Source organism: Chanodichthys erythropterus, chromosome 13 (genome assembly GCF_024489055.1).
Source record: "Chanodichthys erythropterus isolate Z2021 chromosome 13, ASM2448905v1, whole genome shotgun sequence".
In the NCBI taxonomy this organism is placed as follows: domain Eukaryota; kingdom Metazoa; phylum Chordata; class Actinopteri; order Cypriniformes; family Xenocyprididae; genus Chanodichthys; species Chanodichthys erythropterus.
The window spans coordinates 18510146-18535038 of record NC_090233.1 but is presented as its reverse complement, the minus strand read 5'-3'; the positions used below and the strand labels follow the sequence as shown (position 1 = coordinate 18535038).

General features: G+C 35.9%; 3 protein-coding genes across 6 annotated transcripts; 1 reads left to right on the top strand and 2 right to left on the bottom strand.

Annotated features, from left to right (window-relative positions):
- Positions 1-518: 518 nt before the first annotated feature.
- On the bottom strand, positions 519-4672 carry tor2a (torsin family 2, member A). Its single transcript, XM_067405827.1, has 5 exons — positions 4255-4672; positions 2869-3134; positions 2313-2488; positions 2059-2186; positions 519-1954 (listed from the first exon to the last, which is right to left on the bottom strand). Exons 1-5 carry the CDS (start codon positions 4400-4402, stop codon positions 1710-1712), a joined length of 963 nt encoding a protein of 320 aa, XP_067261928.1. The 5' UTR covers positions 4403-4672; the 3' UTR covers positions 519-1709.
- A 112-nt stretch (positions 4673-4784) lies between these two features.
- Positions 4785-18887, bottom strand: sh2d3cb (SH2 domain containing 3Cb). 4 transcript variants are annotated; one of them, XM_067405823.1, is made up of 11 exons: positions 18780-18887; positions 14543-14582; positions 12577-12705; positions 12020-12453; positions 10291-10367; positions 9722-10203; positions 8783-8898; positions 8528-8699; positions 8079-8190; positions 6515-6721; positions 4785-6205 (listed from the first exon to the last, which is right to left on the bottom strand). In XM_067405823.1, exons 2-11 carry the CDS (start codon positions 14567-14569, stop codon positions 6036-6038), a joined length of 1926 nt encoding a protein of 641 aa, XP_067261924.1. In that variant the 5' UTR covers positions 14570-14582; positions 18780-18887; the 3' UTR covers positions 4785-6035. The 4 variants fall into 4 exon arrangements, with proteins under 4 accessions (XP_067261924.1, XP_067261923.1, XP_067261922.1 ...); XM_067405822.1 differs by lacking the exon at positions 18780-18887 and adding an exon at positions 16080-16270; XM_067405821.1 differs by lacking the exon at positions 18780-18887 and adding an exon at positions 15591-15841.
- On the top strand, positions 18105-24818 carry cfap157 (cilia and flagella associated protein 157). The gene is made up of 9 exons (XM_067405826.1): positions 18105-18587; positions 19045-19316; positions 19698-19851; positions 21049-21316; positions 23667-23797; positions 23885-24035; positions 24115-24293; positions 24402-24539; positions 24669-24818. Exons 1-9 carry the CDS (start codon positions 18436-18438, stop codon positions 24673-24675), a joined length of 1452 nt encoding a protein of 483 aa, XP_067261927.1. The 5' UTR covers positions 18105-18435; the 3' UTR covers positions 24676-24818.
- The last annotated feature ends 75 nt before the right edge of the window (positions 24819-24893 follow it).

Sequence of the window (24893 nt, the reverse complement as noted above, 5' to 3'; positions counted from 1 at the left end):
TCAGCTATTATCTCGCTTTTTGTAACAGTCCTGCAACGTTTGAAAATCCTTCCTTTGACGCCACCCAAGGTGAGGGCCTTGTCGCTACACTTCCTCTTGGTATACTGGGATGGGACAGATGAAGTCATCAGAGTGGGTATTAGTGCTTTGTGTGCAGGTGAAATGGTAGGGAAAGCTTTAAGAGCTTATCCACTAAAATTCAACACATTCTCAAAGGGCTTAATGTCCAGCTCACAGTCATGGACAGACCTTCAACAGACCACCTAACACCTGCTAACATTTCCTGCTGAGAAACATTTAATATCCTTTGGTAAGTGGAGGAAGAAGGGCCGTCAGAAGGAGTTGGGGGGCTTTGTGTCATTCAGTCCATGTTTAACTGTTATACGTTCACACAGTAAGGGACTAGGAATGGTCATATATGGGGTTGGGATGATGCTCAAAGCATTGTGAAAAAAAAAGATCTTGTGGATTTAAAAGATCAGATACACAAGTTAAAAAATGAAAGTTGATTTTATTGCCTTGTTTTTGATGAAGTGTTTCTTTTTTGCATTTTGTATTACTGTACATGTTTCAAATTAAATAAAAAAGAAAGACAAAATAACATTGCTGAAAAAGATGGTTGATCAATGCATAAAAAGATGCATGAAGAAAATGCTTTAAATCATTTAAAACATATTTACATCACATTGCAGGCTATTCTAAATGAATGTGCAGAATAACTGTACAATGTAAACAACAGTGAACAACACTGGAATTAGATATGGACACAATTCCACTGAATTTCAGGGCACTTATTTTAGTGTTTAAAATTAAATAAATTAACTGTTGTTCTTTGTTAGAACCATTCAGTGAGTTTTATATAGTAAAGAGAACAAAAAATAATAAATAATTTAAGTAATATTTAAAATCTGGCAATTTGTCTCAGATCAAACTAGACAAAGTGGCTTTTCAGATAAGAGAACAAAATCTAACACCCCTGGGTTGTTCCAAACCTGTATGACTTTCTGCAGTGGTTTTGGTTACCAATGACACCCATTGTATAGAAAAAAAAACTAAACAAAACACTGAGGCGTTTCTCAAAATATCTTTTATGTTCCACATAAAAAGATAAAGTCATACAAGTTTGTAACAAGGAATGATGGTTTGTAAATGATACATTTTGGGTGAACTGTCACTTTAAGACATGTACAACATGAGCTGCTAGATTCCACTTTCTGGTTTCATTTACATATTTAATATGAATGTTTTAAAATTGAAAAAAAAAAGGAAATATAAAGTGTTGTGGGACAAAAACCCTGCTTCAAATAGGCACTGCTGCCACCCAGTGGTCAGCATAAGAAATACAGCAATTAGTTTATTTGTCACCCCATGATAAAATAAATAATCAGTTCAGAGAGCACTTGATTTGTAATGAACTCCACACAGAAAATGAGTGTTTTGTAGGTTGTTTCAGTGACTCAGAGAACTCTGAAGTATAACAGAGTTCGGCTCTGTGAATTTGCCTTTGTATTACCTAGCAACTGGCTTATTCTTGCTTGATTTAAAACTGCAAAAACCTGAGATGTTTATCAAATTATGTACATTCTTCATCAGAACTCATCCACATGGCTGAAACATACAACTGAAAGAATGTCTCAAAATCCCAAATTCAGTTTGCTTCCCAAAAGGCTTTGTGCTGTCAAGATCCTAAAAAGATCTACCTTCGGCACTCAAAGGAACAGGTTAACTTTAGCTGGTACCAATTTGCAGCCAGTGCTGGAGAAATACTGGCTGTCATTTGGTGTGTAAGTCATGGCGCCCCCTACAGACGATGCCACATCTGCACGCTGACACTCTCCGCGCTGGCAGAGCTCTCGCTGGGCACAGCGCTCCACGTGTCGCCGAAGCAAGGGAAGGAAAGGCACAAAACGAGTGATAAGCTTTTCTGTAATTATTCTGGAGTGGTAGAACCCACCTGGGAAACAAAGTTCATCCACAGATTAGATTGAAAAGTGTGCAACATGTATCGAGTACTGTAGCCAGCAGCTATCATTAACATCATTGAGCTACTACACTCACTGTTCTTGTTGTTGTACACGGCATCAGCGATACTTTCCTCCAGCTCATCAGGGCGAATGTCCTCTCGATCTCTACCTGCCTGTCGACTCTCCAGTGCAAGTTTGTTAACTACCTCCTGACCTACAGTACTGAAAAAAAAGATGAAGATATGAAAATCCTCATTAATACTTGAAATTTGTTCTGCTTTAAAATGTAATATTGCCCTAAAAGATGGAAGCCTAGCCATACTTTATTAATCAGTCAGTCAGACTTACCTGATAAATATATAAATCGCCTTACGGTAGTTTGTCTGGAACAGAACATGAAAGGGGCCTAAATGTGGTTCTAAAACATCAATCACACCAGGAGGCATTTTCTCCATCTCATCAAAGATAAAGATTGAGCGAGCACAAGCGGTTAGGTTTCTCTCGACCCAACGTTTAAGATCAGACTGTGCACAAAACAAGAAAAGAACAAATAAATGAAAAATAAACAGATATATCTTATCTATCTTAAAGGATATAAATATTGAAGTGCACAACATTTGTGTTTGTATCCAGAGTTGCCAAGTCTGTGGTTTTCCCCCAAAACTGGGCTACTTTTGAACGGTTACAGCGGGTTTACAAAAATTGTATTCGACTGAAATTATTGTATTGAAATATAAACAAATAACAGCAACTGTAAAATATGTATTTATGGCATGAGAGTGCCATATTTTGAGTTTGATATTTGGGATAGGGTCTTTTGGGGCCATTTTTGACTGGCCATTGGGCTAGTTTTGTTACGCAAACCTGGCAACCCTGTTATATATCAAAAAATATATACGCATACCCTGTATTGTTGCACCCGGTTGGCTAAGGGAAAGTGTAACGTGGGAACAAACTGATGGATGTACGGACTGCCCATGGCTGTTCCATAGATATGTCGTCCAATCATAGCGCTGACCAGACTTTTTCCAGTCCCGGATGCTCCATGGAAAGACAGCACTAGTGGTCTGTCTGGGGTTTCATTCTGTAAAAATTTCACCACTGCTTCCGAGACAATGTCCTGAACCATATGCTGACCATAAACGTTTTTATAAAGGTCCCACTCTAAACCTAAAAAAAAAAACAGGCAGAGTTGGGATAAGTGCAGGGGTTTGTAAATAAAAGCTTGCTGTTACTCACAGCTGTTACACTGAAGTATGAACAAATGTCACAAGATCTTCATTTGACAGACATAGGCCTACTGAATGACATCATTAGAAAGCAATTCATTAAATGTGCCATAGAATTTAAAATTGAATTTGTTACGTAACAGTCGGGATCATTAATATTTACGCCCCCAATATTTGCATATGCCAGCCCATGTTCAAGGCATTAGACAAGGGCAGGACATCTGGATGTGTACAGCTGAATCATCAGACTAGTTAAGCAAGCAAGCCTCAAACTCATTCAGAATCAAATGTAGACATCCAAATAAATACAATACTCACATGATCCGATGCATGCATGATGAACATTTTGTAAAGATCCATTTGAGGGTTATATTAGCTGTGTGAACTTTGTTTATGCATTGTTTTATAGTCGAGAGCTCGGGGGGCGGGGAGTGCAATGATTTCAGCCTGAATCGGCGCATATTTAATGATGCCCCAAAATAGGCAGTTAAAAAAATTAATTTAAAAAAATCTATGGGGTATTTTGAGCTGAAACTTCACAGACACATTCAGGGGACACCTTAGACTTATATTACATCTTGTAAAAAAACAATCTAGGGCACATTTAAGTTCTCCAAATATTGAAAAAAACAATAGCATTTCAAAGCATAAGTTTGTCTCATGACATTTACTGTTTTCCAACACATATTAAATATAGCTACTTGGATTGCTAAGTTTACCAAGTATGTAACATAATCTAACATATTTCTTTTTTAATATTCATCAGAATGTCATTGAAGCAGTGATCTGTTTTAAACACATACAGAGATGCAGACATACTGTAAACTATGTATATTAGCATTTCGTTTATGTTTACAGTATGATCAGTTGTCACCTAACGTTACCACCAATGGTTAAGTTAATTCTGGCGTATTAGGTATAAAGGAATAGGGCCCATATTTATGTTGAAAGAAATCCCGAAGTTTTCTCTGCTAAGCTGGCAACACTATTAAGTACTACAGAAGCTAACGCTAACTGTCTATATGCTGAAGAGACAGCTGTTAATATCATACACAGCTTACCTTTTATGTCTGGTTTGTAGTCACAGTCGCAGCTCTCAGATATTGAACAAAAAATAGACTTCATCTCAAAACCGGTACCTAAGGAAGTACAATAAATTAAGAATATTATAAATATCATCGTAGCTACAGTCTCGGAGCACAGCTCCATGAGTTGGATGACGGAAGAGCAACTACAGATGCCGGACACTAGAGGGCAACAACTGATTTGATTTCACACATTACCGCGAATCGGTTCTTTCGAGCAGTTCAGTTCAAAGGACAATTCACTGATTCTTTTACGTCGTGACGCAATTGCGCCATTACGTGGCGCCTTACTTCTGGCGTTTATTATTAAAAACAAAAAAGCAAATATTTCTGCTTATACTTGAGAATTTTGTGGAAGGAAAAAAAGTGTTTTGCTTCTGTTTTGACACCGTATCTACTTATTTTGAAAAGAATCAAAAATCTATAGAAAGCTGGGGTGTATGATACAAATGTGTGTAGGCCATTCAGGATGATCATTTGGAATGCAAAGAACAATATATTATGCATTTATTTTTATTTTTATGAAAACACCATATAAATAAAAATATTTTTTTTCACACTTTATAAATTATTTAAGTTGTACATAAAGCTGGAACAAACTAAAAAACAAAAATGCACTGAAAACATGTAATGTTTTAAAAGCACAACATTTATGTAGGATTTTTTTTCTCTTTCTCTTTCCCCTTGGCTATGCTTATTGCGTTTTCTTTTCAATCAAGTTTTCTAAATAAAGGTACAATTGTAATTTTCCGTGTCCCATTTGCAATCATGATTCATCTAATAAAAAAACATGATTTAAAAACCATAAAATATAGACTAATTTGCATTTGCTATTTACACACATATTTAGGCCTACATATCTAAGCATGATTTTGCACGTTTTAATAAAACGCCATCAAATACAAACATTCTTCGTATGTGTGATACATCAAGTGGTAAACATATTTACAGTATGTATTTTTCTACCATTTAAGTAACCTTTCGCCCTATCAGAGCGTTTGTAGTGTAGTCAGCTCATTGTCGACTCATTACGAATCGGACATGTTTGAACGAGACCGTTCTCGGTTCAGTGACTCGTGAACCGCTAGAACTGATTGAGTTCGTAAACTAATTTTTCAGACAAGCTTTATTAATACAATCCATTCAAAATAACGATATTTAGAATTACTAATAGTAGGCTACCATGGATGATGATCCATAATCTATTGCATTTCAACAAATAAATAAGGCATAGCCTAATATATTCACTTTACGCAAGCTTTATTTGACTGTGATGTGGCAACTGGTATCAAAGTACATGATACAATTTCAGATCAGTATGCTGTAAATCATAGAGTAGGAATAGGATATCATAGAGTACCACAGTCAACTGAAATAACTAAATTTATTTATAAACGATGTAAGTATGAAATAGTAGAGTTAAATGTATGCATTTAAAATCTCCAAAAGGTCTACCAACGAGTAAATATTACCCATTATTTGGTCATTGATTATATGAACCAATAACAAGTGCAATTAAATGCATACTTCAAAGATCAAAGCGAACAATGTTAGTATAAAGTTATTTCCTCTTGAAAATATAACAAATGAACAAAAACCCAAAATCCAATAAGTTAAAGTTGCAGAATGTGTTCAGTTTATGTACAGTGACAGACATACATGCCCTCCATATTCCATGAAAACAAAACAAAAAACAACTGTAAATAAATTCACAAAACATAGTGGATATAATATGTGAATAGCTATCATCCCTTCTGTCATTTTGGTGAGTGAGAAAGCTCAAGCCTGTTGGACAGAGCTGTTAGCACTTCATCAAACTTTGAATATCGTTCATCTTTATTTCTTTCCACTCCACGGCTTCCCCACAGGAGACGCATCTGAAACTCTGTGAGGAAGACCTCCCGAACATCTGCTTCCTCCTGAAACCCTGCAAATAAAAATTCAGAAATAAGCCTCATGACTTATAACATTGCCTTTATGTTCAATTTTCATTATTAGCATACAAATTTTATGTTTTGCATCACTAATCAACTTCAAACTTGTTCTTAATTCCAATGTTTTTACATTATTATTTTATACTTTAAATATATTTATATTTTATACTTTAGACTTTAAAGTGGACAGGGTATGAGAAATATTAATGCAACCATTTATTGTCTTTATAAAAATGTAGCTATACCAAATAGCCCTAAAATTCTGTAACCATTAGAAATTGTTTATGTTATAAAGCCATTACCCTGCAGTTTGGCCTCTGCATTAGCACTGAACATCCTCCCATTGCACGCAATCTTACGTGCAGCATTCAGATGGCTCAAGACCATGGCCACCCCAGTGTCTGCACTTTCCCATGACTCGGACTCCTCCAGAGCCACAACACTCCTTTCAAGAAGGGACAGCAGAGGGAGCACATGGGGAAAAGTTGTCTCTGTGGGTCCACTTATCTCTGAAAGAGAGTTTGAGGTTGTCACTGGAGAATTTAAAAGAATCTTTAAAGCAAAGGTGACCTCCCCAGCTAACAGGGAACATTCTTAGAATGTTCTGGCAAGTTCTCTCAATTTTATACATTTTCAAGTAACGTTAATAGAATGTTTGTTCATCTGGTTCTTCAATGTTTTCAAAACATTAGCACAAAAATATTATTTATACATCATTCATGGAACTTTTTTTGTCTGCTTAACAGTTTTTAAAGGTGCCCTAGAACCAGTTTTTAAAAGATGTAATATAAGTCTAAGGTGTCCCCTGAATGTGTCTGTGAAGTTTCAGCTCAAAATACCCCATAGATTTTTTTAAATAATTTTTTTTAACTGCCTATTTTGAAGCATCATTAAATATGCTCCGATTAAGCGTGTGCGGCCCCTTTAAATCCTCGCGCTCTCTGCCCCTCGAGCTCTCGACTATAATACAGTGCATAAAGAAAGTTCACACAGCTAATATAATCCTCAAATGGATCTTTACCAAATGTTCGTCATGCATGCTGCATGCATGGATCAGATCATGTGAGTATAGTATTTATTTGGAGGTTTACATTTGATTCTGAATGAGTTTGATGGTGCTCCGTGGCTAAAGCTAACATTACACACTGTTGGAGAGATTTATAGAGAATGAAGTTGTGTTTATGAATTATACAGACTGCAAGTGTTTAAAAATGAAAATAGCGACGACTCTTGTCTACGTGAATACAGTAAGAAACAATGGTAACTTTAACCACATTTAACAGTACATTAGCAACATGCTAACGAAACATTTAGAAAGACAATTTACAAATATCACTAAAAATATCATGTTATCATGGATCATGTCAGTTATTATTGCTCCATCTGCCATTTTTCGCCATTATTCTTGCTTGCTTACCTAGTCTGATGATTCAGCTGTGCACAGATCCAGACGTTAATACTGGCTGCCCTTGTCTAATGCCTTGAACATGGACTGGCATATGCAAATATTGGGGCGTACATATTAATGATCCCGACTGTTACGTAACCGTCAGTGTTATCTTGAGATTCGCCTGTTCCTTGGAGGTCTTTTAAACAAATGAGATTTACGCAAGAAGGAGGAAACAATGGCGTTTGAGACTCACTGTATGTCATTTCCATGTACTGAACTTTTGTTATTCAACTATGCCAAGGTAAATTCAATTTTTCATTCGATGGCACCTTTAAAACATTACTTTTTAAAATGGAAAGTTCCGGTCAGTATTTATAATTGGTTGAGCCGTGTTCAAAGGCAAAGCCGTTGTAAATTACTCTACAAACATACACAATATGAATTACATTAGACGATTAGTATGTGTAAATGCATACCTTCTCCATCATTCATCATCCTCATTGAGGATCTAAGGGTTTTCTCATAAAGAACAGCACTTTCTGTGTACTTCTGACGTAAAACCGTCCATGTCTCATCCAAACGAGCAATCTGAAAAAAGCAGAAGACTGACTGAGTAGAATATTATAAAAGTTCACTGTGATTTTGCCAAGTGTAAGACATATTTTGTTGATCCTGGAACAACATTCCTGTCTGAAACTTTAGTCTTAACCCTGTCTCTACCCCAAAACTTATCCCTAAAATCAAAGTGAAATGATAGGTGAATAACACTGATGTAGAATCACCTAACACCTGGTTGTAAGCCTAAACTTGACATAAACTGTAAACTTGTCCCTCAAATCTGATTGGTTGATTAGAATGTTGTTTATTTACTTTATTGATACACTTTTCCCTCATGGTTCAAGAGATATGTCATCAGTCTCCTAACCTGTGGTAATTCGAGGCATTTCATAACTGTGGCAAAGCCAAACAAATTGCCCAAACTGCTCTTGAGTTCAGAGGCCAGGCAGATGGCTCTATGCAGCAGGGTGGCTCTCTCATCGGCACTGCCCGTGCAGCCCAGCAGCTGTACAGCCAACATTATGGACATAGTGTGAAACCTGAGGGGACAAGGAAGAGGTATTTGGTTATTTTAACCAAAGGAGGTTAACATCTCAAAGAAAGAATTTACTGGGTAACCAACCTTTCAAGCAGATCTTGACGGAGGTGATGTCCATGTGGGAGGGTAAGTAGCTCCATTCCCGAACTCACCCCCATCCCTTTCATCATCTCATCAGACATATCCAGAATTCGAGCAACCTGCAGAGTGAAGATTAGAAATCTTATTAAAGGGATAGTTCACATCAGACTCACCTTCAAGTTGTTCCAAATCTGTATGAGTTTCTTCTGCTGAAAACAAAAGATGATATTTTAAAGAATGTTGGTAATCAAACAGTTGACGATAGCCATTGACTTCCATAGTAGGAAAAAGAAAAAACAATGGAACCAATGGCTACTGTCAACTGTCTGGTTACCAACATTCTTGAAAATATCATCTTTTGTGTTCAGCAGAAGAAAGAAACTCATACAGGTTTGGAACAACCTGAGTAAATGATGACAGAAATTTCATTTTTGGGTTGACTGTCCCTTTAAGGGCACAGTGCATAATTTACTTGGAAAAATAACATTTTTCTAGATAGATTAAACATTAAAAAGTTTTGTATAATATATATATATATATATATATATATATATATATATATATATTTGTATGTCTCCACAATTTGGCCAACAAGTTTGTGATTATGTATCATCATAATAATAATAATATAATAATAATCAACAAAAAAAAATCATTATTGTAATATTTCAATGTAAAATAAAAAAGTCAGTATTTAAGAAAAAAAATAACGACAATAGTTTAACACTGAATTATGAGCTGCCCATGTGTAAATGAACACTCTGATGCATGCAGTGCATATGTTTATTTAATTCAAATGCAGCCTTTGTGTTTTGATATTCACACTAAGCCATATTGCAATTTTGGTTTTATTTTGATAAACCGTGAAACCCTAATGAATTTCATTTATTTTAATGCACAAAAAGTAGGCAAAAAATTAATACTTTATAAAGTCAAACCTACCATGCAGTCAATTTTGGTAATATACATTGCCATTGTCTTTATGTCAACTTCAAACAGGACATCCTTCACTTTTTTCAGCATTTTGTTCTCCAAAGGTTTATTTTCTGGGGGCAGCAGTGGTGACTGGTACATACTAGGTCTGAAACAGGAAACTGTGTCTATGGTGAAAGGCACTAAATAATCCTCGTCGTACTCCTCTCTGCGATCCATAGTCTGTATCTCATGTCTTACAAAGGGATGATTTGTAGGAGCAGGATCAGTTTGAGAAATCACTGGGTCATTTTGTGGATGGTTCGCTTCTCTGTTGTTTTGATGGGAATGTGTCATGGAGGACAGAAGATGTACTGTTGGTTCCAAGTAGATGAGAGTGTTTTCAGGGGGAGATGAACAAAGCCGTATTTCACTGGATTTTTGCAGAACAGGTGATGAAGGGACTACAACAAACTTCCTGTTTTCAGAGGGGCTTCGTCGCCGCCTGGCCACTGGAGACAAAAGCAAGTGCACAATCACAATGCTATTCTCTGATTTTCTGGTTTTACTTGATTTGATGATATTGAACTGAATCTTACATGTGCTCATTAATATGGGGGAAGTCGACACTACAAGGCGCTGCTCTACAGTGCCATCAAAACTCCTCACCACATCACTGTGGAATACAGTACAGGACAATCAATTATTACAACAAAACCTAATCATGTGTGATATTAAATAAAAATACTTTCATTCATATACATACCCCCCCCCCCCCCCAAAAAAAGTCGCTGTTTGGATTTAAAGGTGCAGTGTGTAAATTTTAGCAGCATCTAGCGGCAAGGTTGCGAATATAGAGAAGCTATGGTGGCCAACATAGGACAAATATATCGTCGTCTGAGACAGCAGAGAAAGCTAGTCAATCAAACGCGCTCTGTAGAGCAGTTTGTCCATTTAGGGCTACTGTAGAAACATGCCAGCGCAAAATGGTGACTTAACATGTAAGGGGACCAGCGGTGTATGTAGATAAAAACGGCTTATTGTAAGGTTATAAAAACATAAAGGTTTATTATGTAAGGTCTTTATACACCGTCTTTATGAAACAGTTATGTATATTATATTGCATTTCTGTCAATAGATCCTCCTAAAATTTACACAATTCATCTTTAAATTGGCAAATGCTTAATGTTTAAGATCATTATTGCAGTGATTACTGTTTCTAGCATGTTATATGTTTGGCAACAGTTCTTCTAACCCTAATTGATGAAGTGTGTAGCTTTTCATTTCTTAAACAACCATGTAGGAAGACACATCATCGCCATACTCCAGGATGAAAATGTCAAGATTCATCAGGCTCAAACCATGAAAGAATGGTTGGGAGGGAGTATGAAGAATCATTTCACACACGAATTGGTACCTCCAGATCATAAATTCATAAAAAGTCTTAGGGATGTGCTGGAGCAGACTTTACAGAGTGCTCGACTCTTGCATTGTCAATACAACATTTTGTCCAAAAAAGTGATGCACCTCTTGAGGGAAATAACATCACAACATTTATTTCCATTAAGAGGTGCAGGTTTAAGCATCCCAACCAGCCTGACAACAGCAACACTGGCTCAACCAATGAGATGTATTTGGGGCATGGCCATGCGTTTGACTGACCAATGGCATATAGGGGGAATGTTTTCAAAACAGCCATTATTTTTGCAAATCTGTTTGTTGTTGCTTAAAGGGGAAAATTCTCTTATCATTTACTCACCTTCATGCTGTCCCAGATGTACATGACTTTCTTTCTTCACATGAACATAAAGATCTTTAGAAAAATAATCCATCTCTGTGAGTCCATATAATGCAAGTGTACATGACCTCCAAATGTGACGCTTCAAAAACCACACAAAGTGAACATGACGCTAATCCATACCATGCTTTCTGAAGTGAAACGATTAACAATCGCTTAAGGCCAACTGTCATATGATTTCATGCTTGACGTAAGCGTGATGTAAGTGTGTTGTGAAACTCAAGCATGTGAAGCTTCATCATCACTTCTCATATGAATGAACTCATTTGGCAGTTAGCTGGAAGCAATGGTTTATAAGTCTCGTATATGGAGTACATTATATGGACTCACAGAAACAGAGTTAGAAAAAAATCCTTGTTTGTGTTCATGGGAAAAAAAGTCATACATCCTGGAAGGAATGAGGTTGAGTAAATGATTAGAGAATTTTCATTTTTTGGGCGGAGTGCCCCTTTAAGGCTAAGAATTTACACACTTCACCTCTTACACCAACAAATTAAGATTTTCTGAACAATTTCTATCATAAAACTCACCTCTGTGGTCTTATCAGCTCAATTTCCAAAGCCTCTGTCACAGTTATGCTTTCCCTCTTCTTTTGGCTTCCTTTCTGCCTAGTTGGTGAATTCACTGGGCTGCTCTCCACACTTGGTAGCCCAAACATTGTTTCTAGGTATCTTAGTGGAAGTGTCCTGATAACAGGTGAGTAAATGTAGGCACCACTCTGCTTTGTCAGAGGCCTTTTATTTCCAACATATGAATGAACCAGCGTCGGCACAGAATCAAACGTTTCCCCCTCCAGAATATACTGCGTTCGAGTAAATGCGTCATAAGATCTGAGCTGAACCTTGCTAATGAGGAAATGAAGAGCATTCTGGTTCCAGCAGCAGGTTAAGACATAGTCTCCAATGCTAGTGAGGGAGTCACGGACTAAAAAGTCCCCGTTCCATTGCACAAGAGACTCAGACACCTGTGAGAAGCAAAATTAAGTCATATCGTTCATTATATGTATTTTGAGAAGCAACATTAGTGAAACCAAGAACTTGAAACATGTAAGGATATAACATATTATATAAAATATTTACAATCTCACCTCCCAAGGTATGCGACCATGGTACCAGCCATGACTTGATAAGTTACAGCTGCTCAATTTCAGCTCTTTCTCTAACTCCTGCTTTAGTTTGTCTGATGGGGAATTCAGTTGGCATGTCTCTTTAGAAAACTAAAGGAAATAAAGCAATGATGAAAAACCATAAGAATAAAGAAATCATTACTTCCTATGAAACTAAGTGACTCACATGTACAGCGGTTTTGGTCAGTTGTTAAGGAGACATCACTGTATTTACAGTTTGTATAGGCCAATATATTATCGCTAACAACATTGTGTTGAGTCTTACGTGCACCAACTAGCCCTATTATCCAATATATTTATATGTTCATCTGGAGCAATAAAACTGATATAGGTGAACTTAAATGATGGGAAAATGTCCTGAATGTTAAATAACCACTGTGCAAAAGACAAACGACAGTGATGGTAAAAAGACTGTCTTTGTTCTAGAGGCTACAACAGAACTACCAGTGGTATAATGTGACGCATCTCTCTTTAAATGTGAGCCCATTTTCAGTTGCCCTAAAATAAACAGCAACATTTGGCACAGTTGGTTGCCTACAGTAACCCTGTTTGTCCTCAACCATTCTGAAGACATGGGCAGCAGTCCAAGCCCCTTTGTGTTACCCATCTTAATTCAATTAGAGTTTAATGGCTATGCTCTCAGATTCCTTTGTGACTATCGCTTTTTGAGGGAATGTCACCAGAAAAGTAAAATAACCAGTGTATTGCGGATCATTTTTTCTTTAATAATCACTGCTCATTGTTTTTACCAAAAGGATTAGTTCACCCAAAAATGAATTAATTTAATTTACCATCATGTCATTCCAAACTTCCAAATTTCTTTTTTATTTGGGCAACACTAAACAGTTAGTTTTCCATTGCCTTCCATTGTATGGACAAAAAATACAATGGAAGTCAATGTGAACCAAAAATGTTTAGTAACCATCATTCTTCAGAATATCTTCTTTGTGTTCCACAGAAGAAAGAAAGTCATACAGGTTTGAAACAACATGAGGGTGACTAAATAATGACAGAATTTTCATTTTTGGGTGGACTATCCCTTTAAATGACTGAAAGCCATTAAGCCAAGTTTACCTTAAAGGGTTAGTTCACCCAAAAATGAAAATTCTGTCATTTATTACTCACCCTCATGCCATTCCACACCCGTAAGACCTTCGTTAATCTTCGGAACACAAATTAAGATATTTTAGTTGAAATCCGATGGCTCCGTGAGGCTTTCATAGGGAGCAATGACATTTCCTCTCTCAAGATCCATAAAGGTACTAAAAATACATCTAAATCAGTTCATGTGGGTACAGTGGATCAATATTAATATTATAAAGCGACGAGAATATTTTTGGAGTGCCAAAAAAAACAAAAAACGACTTATTTAGTGATGGTCGATTTCAAAACACTGCTTCAGGAAGATTCGGAGCACAAATGAATCAGCGTATCGAATCTGCTGTTCGGAACACCAAAGTCACGTGATTTCAGCTGTTGGCAGTTTACCACGCGATCCGAATCATGATTCGATACGCTGATTCATTATGCTCCGATGCTTCCTGAAGCAGTGTTTTGAAATCGGCCATCACTAAATAAGTCGTTATTTTGTTTTTTTGGTGCACCAAAAATATTCTCGTCCCTTTATAATATTAATATTGAACCACTGTACTCATATGAACCAATTTAAATATGTTTTTAGTACCTTTATGGATCTCGAGAGAGGAAATGTCATTGCTCCCTATGGAGGCCTCACGGAGCCATCGGATTTCAACTAAAATATCTAATTTTTGTGTTCCAAAAATTAACAAAGGTCTTACGGGTGTGGAACGGCAAATGACAGAATTTTCATTTTTGGTTGAACTAACCCTTTAAGAATGTCACAATGTCACCCTGAAATTTGTCAATTAAAAAGTTAATATATTACATGTATCATGCAGTAGCCTACCTTTACATAAACACCGCTGTTTTCCATGGGACCTGAATGCCTGTAAATGCAGGAAAATGATCATATTAGACCAGTGTGGTAACTCAGGTCAATTGTAACTTTTTTGTAATGGAACTTCACATTGGAGTATAAAGTGACAGGCAGGTGGCTGTTAGGCAGGAAACTGTCAGAGGAAAAATACATGCCGCTCTTTCCCATGACCACTATATCCTCTGTGTATAATGGGGATGCCCTTACACAGTTCAGAACATTAACTGCTGGACCACAGACACATCTGACAACACCCAGTAACAGCCTGCTGTGTCCATTCCCAAACAAAAAGCCTCCATGCCAAACAGTCTGAATATCTTAGAGATTACAACATCAGTTCCCTCTCACGGTTTCACAATCAAATATTTAACGCTCTGTACAGAACGCAGCCTTCTGGGTTGAAAAAGCAGCACATAAAAAAAAGTGGAAAAAAACACATTCCTCAGCACATGGTGTTCACAGTCAGACACATAACGTAAGAGACTTATAAATGTAACCACTGTTACATTTATTAACCATTGTTTCTTAACCATTGTTTTTGTTGTTTTCAAGTAAAAAATAACACACTTACCACCACATTTCTTTATAGACATGTACTAACTAAAAACAAGCCAAAAAACTAATAAAGAAAGATTTTTGCTGTTTATCAAAATGGCATAAACAGATTAGAAGACACGTTAACACCTTACTCCAATAATCAGTAAACAATATAAATCAGACGTCTTCTAAACAACCTTTTAAAATAACCTCCCAGGGATTCTCTTCAAAAAAGTCATTCTTCTCTAAAACACTTTTTAGACTCGCACACAAACACCACAGGCGATATGACAGGATGAGGACGAGCACGTACTGTGCTTTGTTTTGCGGTCTTCCTCGGTAAAATCATTATTTTTGCAGTAGGAATATGGCGTAAACATGTAAGAAGACACTTTAACACTTTTCTCCAATAATTTAATTCGTTTACAGTATAAATAAATCTCCTAAACACATTTTTAACAACCATAAAATAACCTCCTACCAGAAAGGGATTCTCACCAAAGTCATCCTCCTATATACTTCTAGACTCAGACACTTCACTTGTTCTCGATACAAAGTCCTTCCACAAATAGCCTATCGAGGTTCGATACGACAGGATGAGGATGAGCACGAACTCTGTGCACGCTTTCTCTCTGTTTTCCTCTGTGATCTGTTCTCACTATGATGTTTATAACGGAATCCCAGTGGAACTGTAGGAATGTCAGACTCAGAAAGCGAAACGCGAAAACACATTTACAAACAGCAGTTACATAATGAGCAGACTCCCCTTCCCGAACCTCTCTCCTCTCAAACATCCATAAACAAGCACCATCTATCGCTATAAACACAAATGATTTACTGACAATGTAACTTTTACCCTATCATGTGACAATTTACCTGTACACAGAATGCAAATTCTACGATTAATTAGAAGACCCGGTCAGTTCAACAACATTTCATTAACATTTCATATAATTTTGTAATATCTCACCTCAGCGCTCAGTGTAGAACTCATTTCTATAGAATTTCTCTTTAATTCCGTTTTTTAAAGTTGTGTAAGTAACTTCAACCGTCATTAACCACTACTAAGATGGTCATTAAACTTGGTGCCGCTGGTGAGAGGAAGTCCATCACTGCTTTGTGTGTATTTCACCCGCAGTGCATGGACATGCAGAGCGTCTATTATTCTTCGCTACAATGTTGCAGTATCTCATGATGACGTCGTTTCTCTGTATTTTTCTCACCCCTCCCCCTCAACTTGGCAACTTTATCATACTCTCACACAAAATGCTTATTATTGTAAACACACACAAAAAAACCCCATTTGTTTATACAGTTCAGTAATACCAACTGAACCTCGCAGATGCCCATTTAGGTCACTGTTTTTATTCCTTGTGCTAGTCTCTGGCTGGCATGGCTTGCAGATAGAGCACAGAAAACTATTTTTATTTATTTTTTTATTTTTTTGTGAAACTTTATAAAGTTAATTTAACAGTGAGGATTTAAAAATGTCAAAAGTAAACAAAACATAATACCCAAAACGTTATAAACGTTATTTACTATATGAAAATGTCAAGCCACATGCACCAAACTCAGAAACCTGAAGATTTGGTTAAAAATAGACTGTAAGGTCATACTTTACGTTAGGCGTCTTTAACTATGAACAAACAATCCAAGAAACAAAAATACAAAACAAACAAGAAAAGTTAGGTATTTATAGTGTTCATGTTGCATTGTAATTTGCAAAACACTTTTGCTGCTGGTGGGATACGGGTAGGTTTAGGGGCAGGTTTCATGGTTACACTAATTATACGGAAAATAACTCTCTTTTGTTTTAAATTGTACTCAAAACTCTATAAAATTACAAACAATATATGTAAAAAGGTCGGTTGTGCCATTACATCATACAGAAAAAAATATTATTATTATTGTTTTCTTACATGCAAAACGTGTATGTAAAATTACAAATGTAATGTTGATAATAATTCTCGAAATCACCACCAGATGGCGCAAAGAGGCAGGTGGCACCCGGTGGCACCATTGCTCACGCTGTAAAACAACAACAACAACAACAAAAAGAATAGGCCTAGTAAAAAACGGTCAAATGACTGGAAGAACTGTAAAAACTGTAAAATTAAATTAAAATGTCTTAATTTAAATAAAGTGCAAAAACTTTTATAGAAATGTTCATTAAACGTTTTACAGAAAAACACAAGTGTGGGTTAAAGGGGAATGGTCAACAGTGTAATTATGCAGGCCTAACTACTTAATTACAGCTGTAATTACATGCAGGTATTTTTAAATATAGGCTAAGTACAATGTAAAACATGTATATACACATAATAAGTACATTGTATCAAATGATTACTTTAAATGGTTATTACACTTTAAGAGAGACTTAGGCTACTGTAATTTTAACATGGACTGTTTATATAACTTTGTTATTAAAAAGGGGAATTCTGCAAGGGTGAATAAGGATATTGCAGCAGACAAGAGGGCAGTTCTTTATGCAAATTCTCAATATCTGAGAACGTGAACAATGAGAAAGAGTCAATGTCTTTCAACATTCATGCAGTTTTAACCTGGTCCTAGGAAACTGCATTATTATTACTATTAGTTTATGATTATCATTATTATTATTAGTTTATATACTGACTGAGTATGTTAACACCATTTGTTTAAAATAACACGTGGGATACAACTTGTGGGTCAAAAATCAATTGGTTTCAGAATTACAGGTGTTTAGAAAAGTGCTGTAGTGATTTTTGTTGCATATTTAGTTGCAAATTACATTTAAGGGGCCTTTTACCCCAGGTGACCTTAAGCACCTTTGATCTATTGATAACAATATGTGCAAAATATATGTAAATATTCAGAGGACAATTTGTATAGCCTATTGTTGCTAACAGCCTGTTCTTTTCCATGGATCAAAGTCTATTGGTTCCCATGCCAAACACCATGTGGTATCCTATTTATAGCGCATTCTTTATCGAAATCTGACCAAACATGGTTAAGAAAAAATAAAAATAGCCTAGCTTACCTAATTAAAAATTGGAATTAGGCTAACCTAATCGGATGATTGAGTAAATTAAGTGGTACAATTCAACTTTTAATCAAAAAATGAAAGTGAAACTTGTTTTATATGGCCAAATCTTTTTGTATAATATTTTCAACAATTTTATGTTTTGAATATATGTGAAAAAGCACAAAATGTAGCCTACTTGCGCACGTCTCTGCGCAGCGCATGACCCACAACTCAAACCTCTCGTCCATGGCAACAAGAAACAATCGCATTTGTTTAGGTTTTTACTTCTCAGACTGTTTAGTTTAAAGCACGCAAGAGTCCAATGCCTCCAAAAAAGAATGGAAAGGGGAGCGGAGATTTCTCAAACAAAAAGGAAAGTATTGAGCCTGAGCAGAAAAACGACGAAGAATTAACGGAGAGTGACAAAAACTTTTATCGGGCTCAAATACGTGATTTGGAGGAGCGGCTGGAAAGGTGAGAGCTCTTGCAAGTTATCACGACCACTGACATTGCTGCTTATTATGTTGCATAAAAGTTTTTACAGGTGTACACGGTATTCAAATACTTAATTTATTTGAGGAAAAACAACAACACAAAACGCTTTTGCGCATTCCTGTAGCATGTAATATATCTGAAGCAATGGGCACGTGCGCGGGAAACACTCACCTAAATGATGATGTCGATTTGACCGCTTGATTGAAGTTTCAGTACAATATCATAATCGCATCTTCAGAGATCAGTTGTTTAATTGTGTTGCATTCGTTTAGCTCATGTCTGTGCTTTGAGGGAAATAAAATGGAATAGACTTTGGATTATAATGTATAATGTTAATAATTAACCAGCCAATGTACTTCAACAAATATGTCCTCAACAGGAAGTACTTGCCTCATACATGTTATTAAGAACTGTTACCTTGTCTTTTTCCTTGCAGATACCAGCATAAATGTGATGAACTGGAGGTTAAAGAAAAGGACTTATCCTCTAAGATTGATGATGTGGAGAAAGAGAAGAAAGACATAATTCTCTACCTGAAAGGCACACTGGCTCAAAAAGAGGATGAACTGACTGATCTGACTGAGACTTTATCAAGACACCAGCAAGCACAAGAAGCTGAGAGAGAGTCCTTTGAGTTACAACTGAGCATGCTTAGACATGAACTTCAGGAAAATAAGGAAAAATTAACTTCTGAGAACATGGCACTTGGTACAAACTTTTGAGCAGTCGCCTATTTGCATATATACAATATAAATATCTAATGAAATAAAAACATATATTGATTGTCACTAAGTATGAGATACACTCTTAAAAATAAAGGTTCCTTATTGTTCCATGAAGAATTTTTAACATCCACGGAACCTTTCCATTGCGCAAAAGGTTCTTTGTGTTGGGAAAAGGTTTTTTAGATTATATCAATATTCTTCACACTAAGAAAAAAAAAATCTTTTAAGAACTGTTAATGTAATGTTAATGTTTTTTGGTCTTAGCTGTACTGCTATGTGAGAGAGAGAGCCACTCTCATATAAGTGACTGGTATTAATAAATGCACTTTTCGTAATTAAAATGTGTTTATCTTTTTGTGTTTAGCCGGTAAGTTGGCGTCTTTGGAGGACTTTTCTATGCAGCGAGAGAAGCTGATGGCTGAACGCAGGTCTTTGGAAGAGCAGCTTCAAAATCAAAAAGAGGAACATCAAGCACAAATCTATAATCTGGAGAAAAAAGCTGTACTGGACAATGACAGGTGAGCATGTTCATACTCATCATTCAGACATCTACACTCAAAAAAATGATTTGTTGATGCTGTTCACTTTATTTAAACAACTTATTTTGATTCAACACCATTGTATTAGGTTTCTGGTTCAAATTTAATTGCTTCATGTTAAACTGACTTAAAACAATTACTTTTTGACTTAACTTACTGTTTTCATTTGAAAATAACATGTTTCAATCAAGTAAACTCAACCAGGACTCAATCAAACAGGGCTTTCACTTCCCATCATGCTTTGCAAAGGGGCTGATCTGGGAGAGTAAATGTTGAAATAAAGTGCTATTTTAAGCAGTTTTTAGCAACATGAGAAAATGGAGGGACTTTTTAATATTTACTTTCTATTATGTTGGTATTTAAAAGTTTCTGTTATGTTAATAGTTTTGGGGTTACCATTGTGGTGAAGTGTAGAACATGTGCTTGGGTTATCTAACAATAATTAAAGTTGTTTAATAATAAAAACAACTATTTTGGGCATGCCATAGATGGAGTAAACCCATCTTCTGGCTAACACTTAACAATAAGAGTCTTTACAGAGTAAAGATTCTGTAAAAGTTGTGTATATTGTTCTTGAATGCATCCACTAAATAAACTAATCCATTAAATTGGATTACTTTTTTAAATTTCTGTTTGATATTCATTTGAGGATAATTAAACTTAATGGTTTTGGACAAAATTAAGAATGTTAACCTGATTCAACTAAATGGCATTGAGTTAACCTTATGTAATAAATTTAAGTTAACTGAAATAAATAATGTTAATTAAATTCAGCATAACCAAATTATGTGGTACCTGTTGACAAAAAAATCAAGTAAATCCAACGTATCATTTTTTTGAGTGTAGGTCATGGGAGGTGCATTATTATTTGAGCATGACTTGATCAACAATGACTCTTATTTGTAAATATTGCACATTTAAGGTCTGAAACCATACAACTTTTGATTTTAATAATGCGTTGAAATTAACATGAAATTAAAATGTTGAAATTAACACAAACTAAGATTAATATGTGCTTTAAAGAACCTTATTGTAAAGTGTTATCAATGTTAAATATTTATAATACATTTAAATATTTTTAAATGTATATTTTTAAATATAATGTTGGTACATAAAGATGTTTAAAATAAAATAAATATTACATTTTTATTTATTTGACCTTTTCGGCTTATACAGGCTAAAGAAAGAAATGCTGCAACATGTTGCTGCTGTAGCAGCTGAATTCCGGCGGGTGTCAGACCAAAAGATGCCCGAGACGACAATGAGGGCCATGCAAGAGAACCTCTTTGTGACGGCACAACTTCAGAAGCTCTCAGATAAGACCCAGGAACTGCTGAAGGAGAATGATGCTCTACGAGCAAGAGAAAGGCAACTCAAAATAGAGAATGGCATTACAGAACCGCTGCTGCATGAAATAACCAAGAAGAATGTTGCTAATCAAAAGGTGGCCAATTTATCTATCTATACCCAACTGACAGGGAACATTCTCAGAACTTTGGATAACGTTCTGGCAAGGTTATCTTAAAGATATGAACAAATGTTCTTCCAGTAATGTTAACAGAACATTCTTTCAAAGTTATCTGCTATTTCATATTGTTTTTAAAGCATTCATTGAATGTTTTTTTTTTTCTTCCTGAAACGTTTTGGTTGAACGTTCTAATTTTTTTTTGGTAAATGACATAGTTGCTACTTTTGAATGTTCTCTGAACATTCTGAAACAATCACATTATGTTTGCAAAATGATCAAATGGAATGTTCCATTAACATTCACATAACCAAGAAAATGTTTTTAAAACATAAAAAATGGACATTTTAAACATTATTGTAATATTCAAAAATAACATTTTTATATCTCAAAGAGTTAGTTCATGCAAAAATGAAAATTCTGTCATTATTCAACCTCTTGTCATTCCAAAGACTTTCATTCATCTTCGGAATGCAAAATGAAGATCTTTTCATTCTGTCCCTCCATAGACAGCTACGCAGCTGAAACTTTGTTGCTTTAAAAAGTTCATAAAGGGATTGTAAAACTAATCCATATGAATTGAGCAGTTTAGTCCAAATTTCCTGAAGAGACTCGCTCGCTTTATATGATGAACAGATTTAATTTAGGATTTTACTCATATATAAACTTTGATCAGCGAACATAAACAGAAGCTCAACCGAACCTGATTGACAAGCGAGAAGCTCTTGACCTCTTGCGGAAGCTCAAATGTGCTGCGTAACACACGAGAATGAACCTCATTGGTTCAACAAAACATGCTTGATCTTCCGTTTACCACAACTGATATGTGAGTTGATGAATATTTAAATGTAAATATAAGCTGAAATTCAATATGTTCATCATGTAAAGTGATCATGTCTCTTTAGAAAATTTGGACTAAATCACTCAATTCCTATGAATTAGTTTTACGATCTCTTTATGAACTTTTTGAAGCATCAAACTGGTAGTTCTGTAGCCGTCTATGGAAGGACAGAAAGCGCTCAGATTTCATCAGAAACATCTTTATTTGTGTTCCGAAGATGAACGAAAGTCTAATGGGTTTGACATGAAGATTAGTAATTAATGACAGAATTTTCATTTTTGGGTGAACTAACTCTTTAATGGTAACGTTAGCAAAACATACTTGGACCATACTGTATTTTTGTTAGCTGGGTACTTTCATGCATTTATAGGTGCAGTATGTAATAATTTTGCAGTAAAATATCCAAAAACCACTAGGCCAGTGTTATATATTTTGTTCACTTGAGTACTTACAATATCCAAAATGTTTGCAACTATTTGTAAATCGTGAGAAAATTGCAATTTGAACCAAGGCTCTGGGACGTGTGAGGTGTCGCCTGTCAATTGCGTCATACCCGCGTTAACCTCGGTTTCCGGTTTTATTTTGTAGAAACCATGGAAACACCAAAGACGCTTTAATATTTACATGTTTTAATAGACAAGGGAACAACAGTTTTGATATATTTATAGACTATAAAACTAATTGTTGTTATATATCTCAACACGTTTAGTCTTATTGTTTAGGCTAAATCTAATTTTCTTGATTTTTTGCGAGTATCATGCTTTATCATGCCTCAGAGAAAAACACTAACGTTACTTTGTCAAGTAGCTAACATAGCATAATAAGATGCAGCTTTATTTTTAGTAAGAGTAATACAGCATTTTCTCCAGCATGCAATACGTTTTAAAATTAATTGCATGTCATTTATCAGCACAAGCCATCCAGCATTTAATATTATATTCTAAAATCGATCTATCTTACTGCAATGTGCAACAGTGTCTCACAGCAGCCGCTGAACAAACGCTCCGAGTAACGTTATAACATCATTTTCAACACACTCAAATGTATCTAATATGATAAACAGAGCTGTGTTACCTCATACTCATGACTGGAAAAGCGGAAGCGGCGCCGGCGACTGTGACATAATAAAAGTTCCGCTGCTCGTGAGGCGTGTGTTGCACAATCGCTCCAGCGGCCTCGTTCAGCTTCAACAACACTCGGTCCTGCTCTGCTTCATACTACAGTAACGTTAATAATCGCATCCATAAACATGATTTGTTCCCAAGTCCTATCCCAATTCTATTCCACTGTCCGTTGAGGTCTTGTCCCAAGATTCCGCGCTCAAACTTGGCGTCATCAAGCTATGCCTTTGTTTTGAATAGGCCTCTAGCGACCTCTAGCGGACAGAAAATATTACATATTGAACCTTTAAGTGATCTTTTTTGCTGTTTTGGAACACGTGAATTTTATATATCCTAACGCACAAATGAAACATTATTCTTTCTCAAGGTGGTCCATCAGTTGACAGAAAAGTGCAAGCAAATGCAGTCTGAAGTTGAGAAATGTGCCAAACTTAAACTGGAGCACCAAGAGCTGCTGGACAATCATTCTGCAGTATGCACAGAGCTTGATGCTCTCAGGTTGGAATCCTGAAGTCACTTATGAGTTAAATAAATGACTTTAAATACTTGTTACATGTATTTTATTAGTATTACTACCACTTACAGAACGAAACATGCAACAGTTAAAGAATTGCTGAACAAAACAAAAGCTGAAGCCAAGACACACAGGAAAGAGCTTGAGGAGGAAAGGACGCTGAGAGGACAGATAAAGACAGTTCTTGAAGAAGCAGCTGTAGCGCTAAAAGAGGCCTTAAGGGTAAGAGTGAACATAAAGATACATTATCATTCGGTGCTACAGAGAAGTAAATAAACAGTAGTCTTTGTTTTGGTTACAGGAGGTCCCTAAAGAGGAAGACTCGGAACTGAAGGCTACTGTAAGACGAAATCAGATGATGCAAAAGCTTCTGGCTGTGCTGGACAGTGCTGCAGCTTTAGGAAACGGTCCCACTCTTACTGAATTTATGCCAGAGGTGGCTTGCAGACGTGATCTGAAAAAAGTCTCTGACGTGAAAAGGTACAAAATGTATTTAATTTTAATGGCATGGAAAACAAAACCGTAATATATGAAGAAATTATTATAGCAATGTGATTCAATGACTCTCATACTGGCTTACAACTCCAGACCGAGTGAACTCCGACAGAAATCGATTAATCTTTCTCACTTCAAAACTGGAGACCTGGGTTTGGTCCCTCGCAAAACACACACCACATCATCAAAGATGGGAAATCTCTCAAGGAGTGTTTATACCTCTCCCCATAAGTAAGTATAAGTTATGGCACATCAACAGTGCAGACAGCATGTGACTATGGATGTAATGTGAAGTATTGTTTATATTGAAGCTGATGAATTTAATGTACATTTAACTCTGTGTTTAACTCTGTCTTTTAGGAAATGACTTCTTCATAGTCATACCTCATCAAACTTTGTGGGGGATATTTTTTAAATGTATTTTAAATTTTTTTTTCTAAATGTCATTGTTGTTTTCATGTCTTGTCATTAGGTGGCAGTGTTGTATCATTATATGGATAGATAAGTGAACTTGGCCTGAAATAGCAATAAAGTGTACTTTTTTTAAAAAGAAAATGTCTGGTTCATCAAGTGTTGTCTATTATT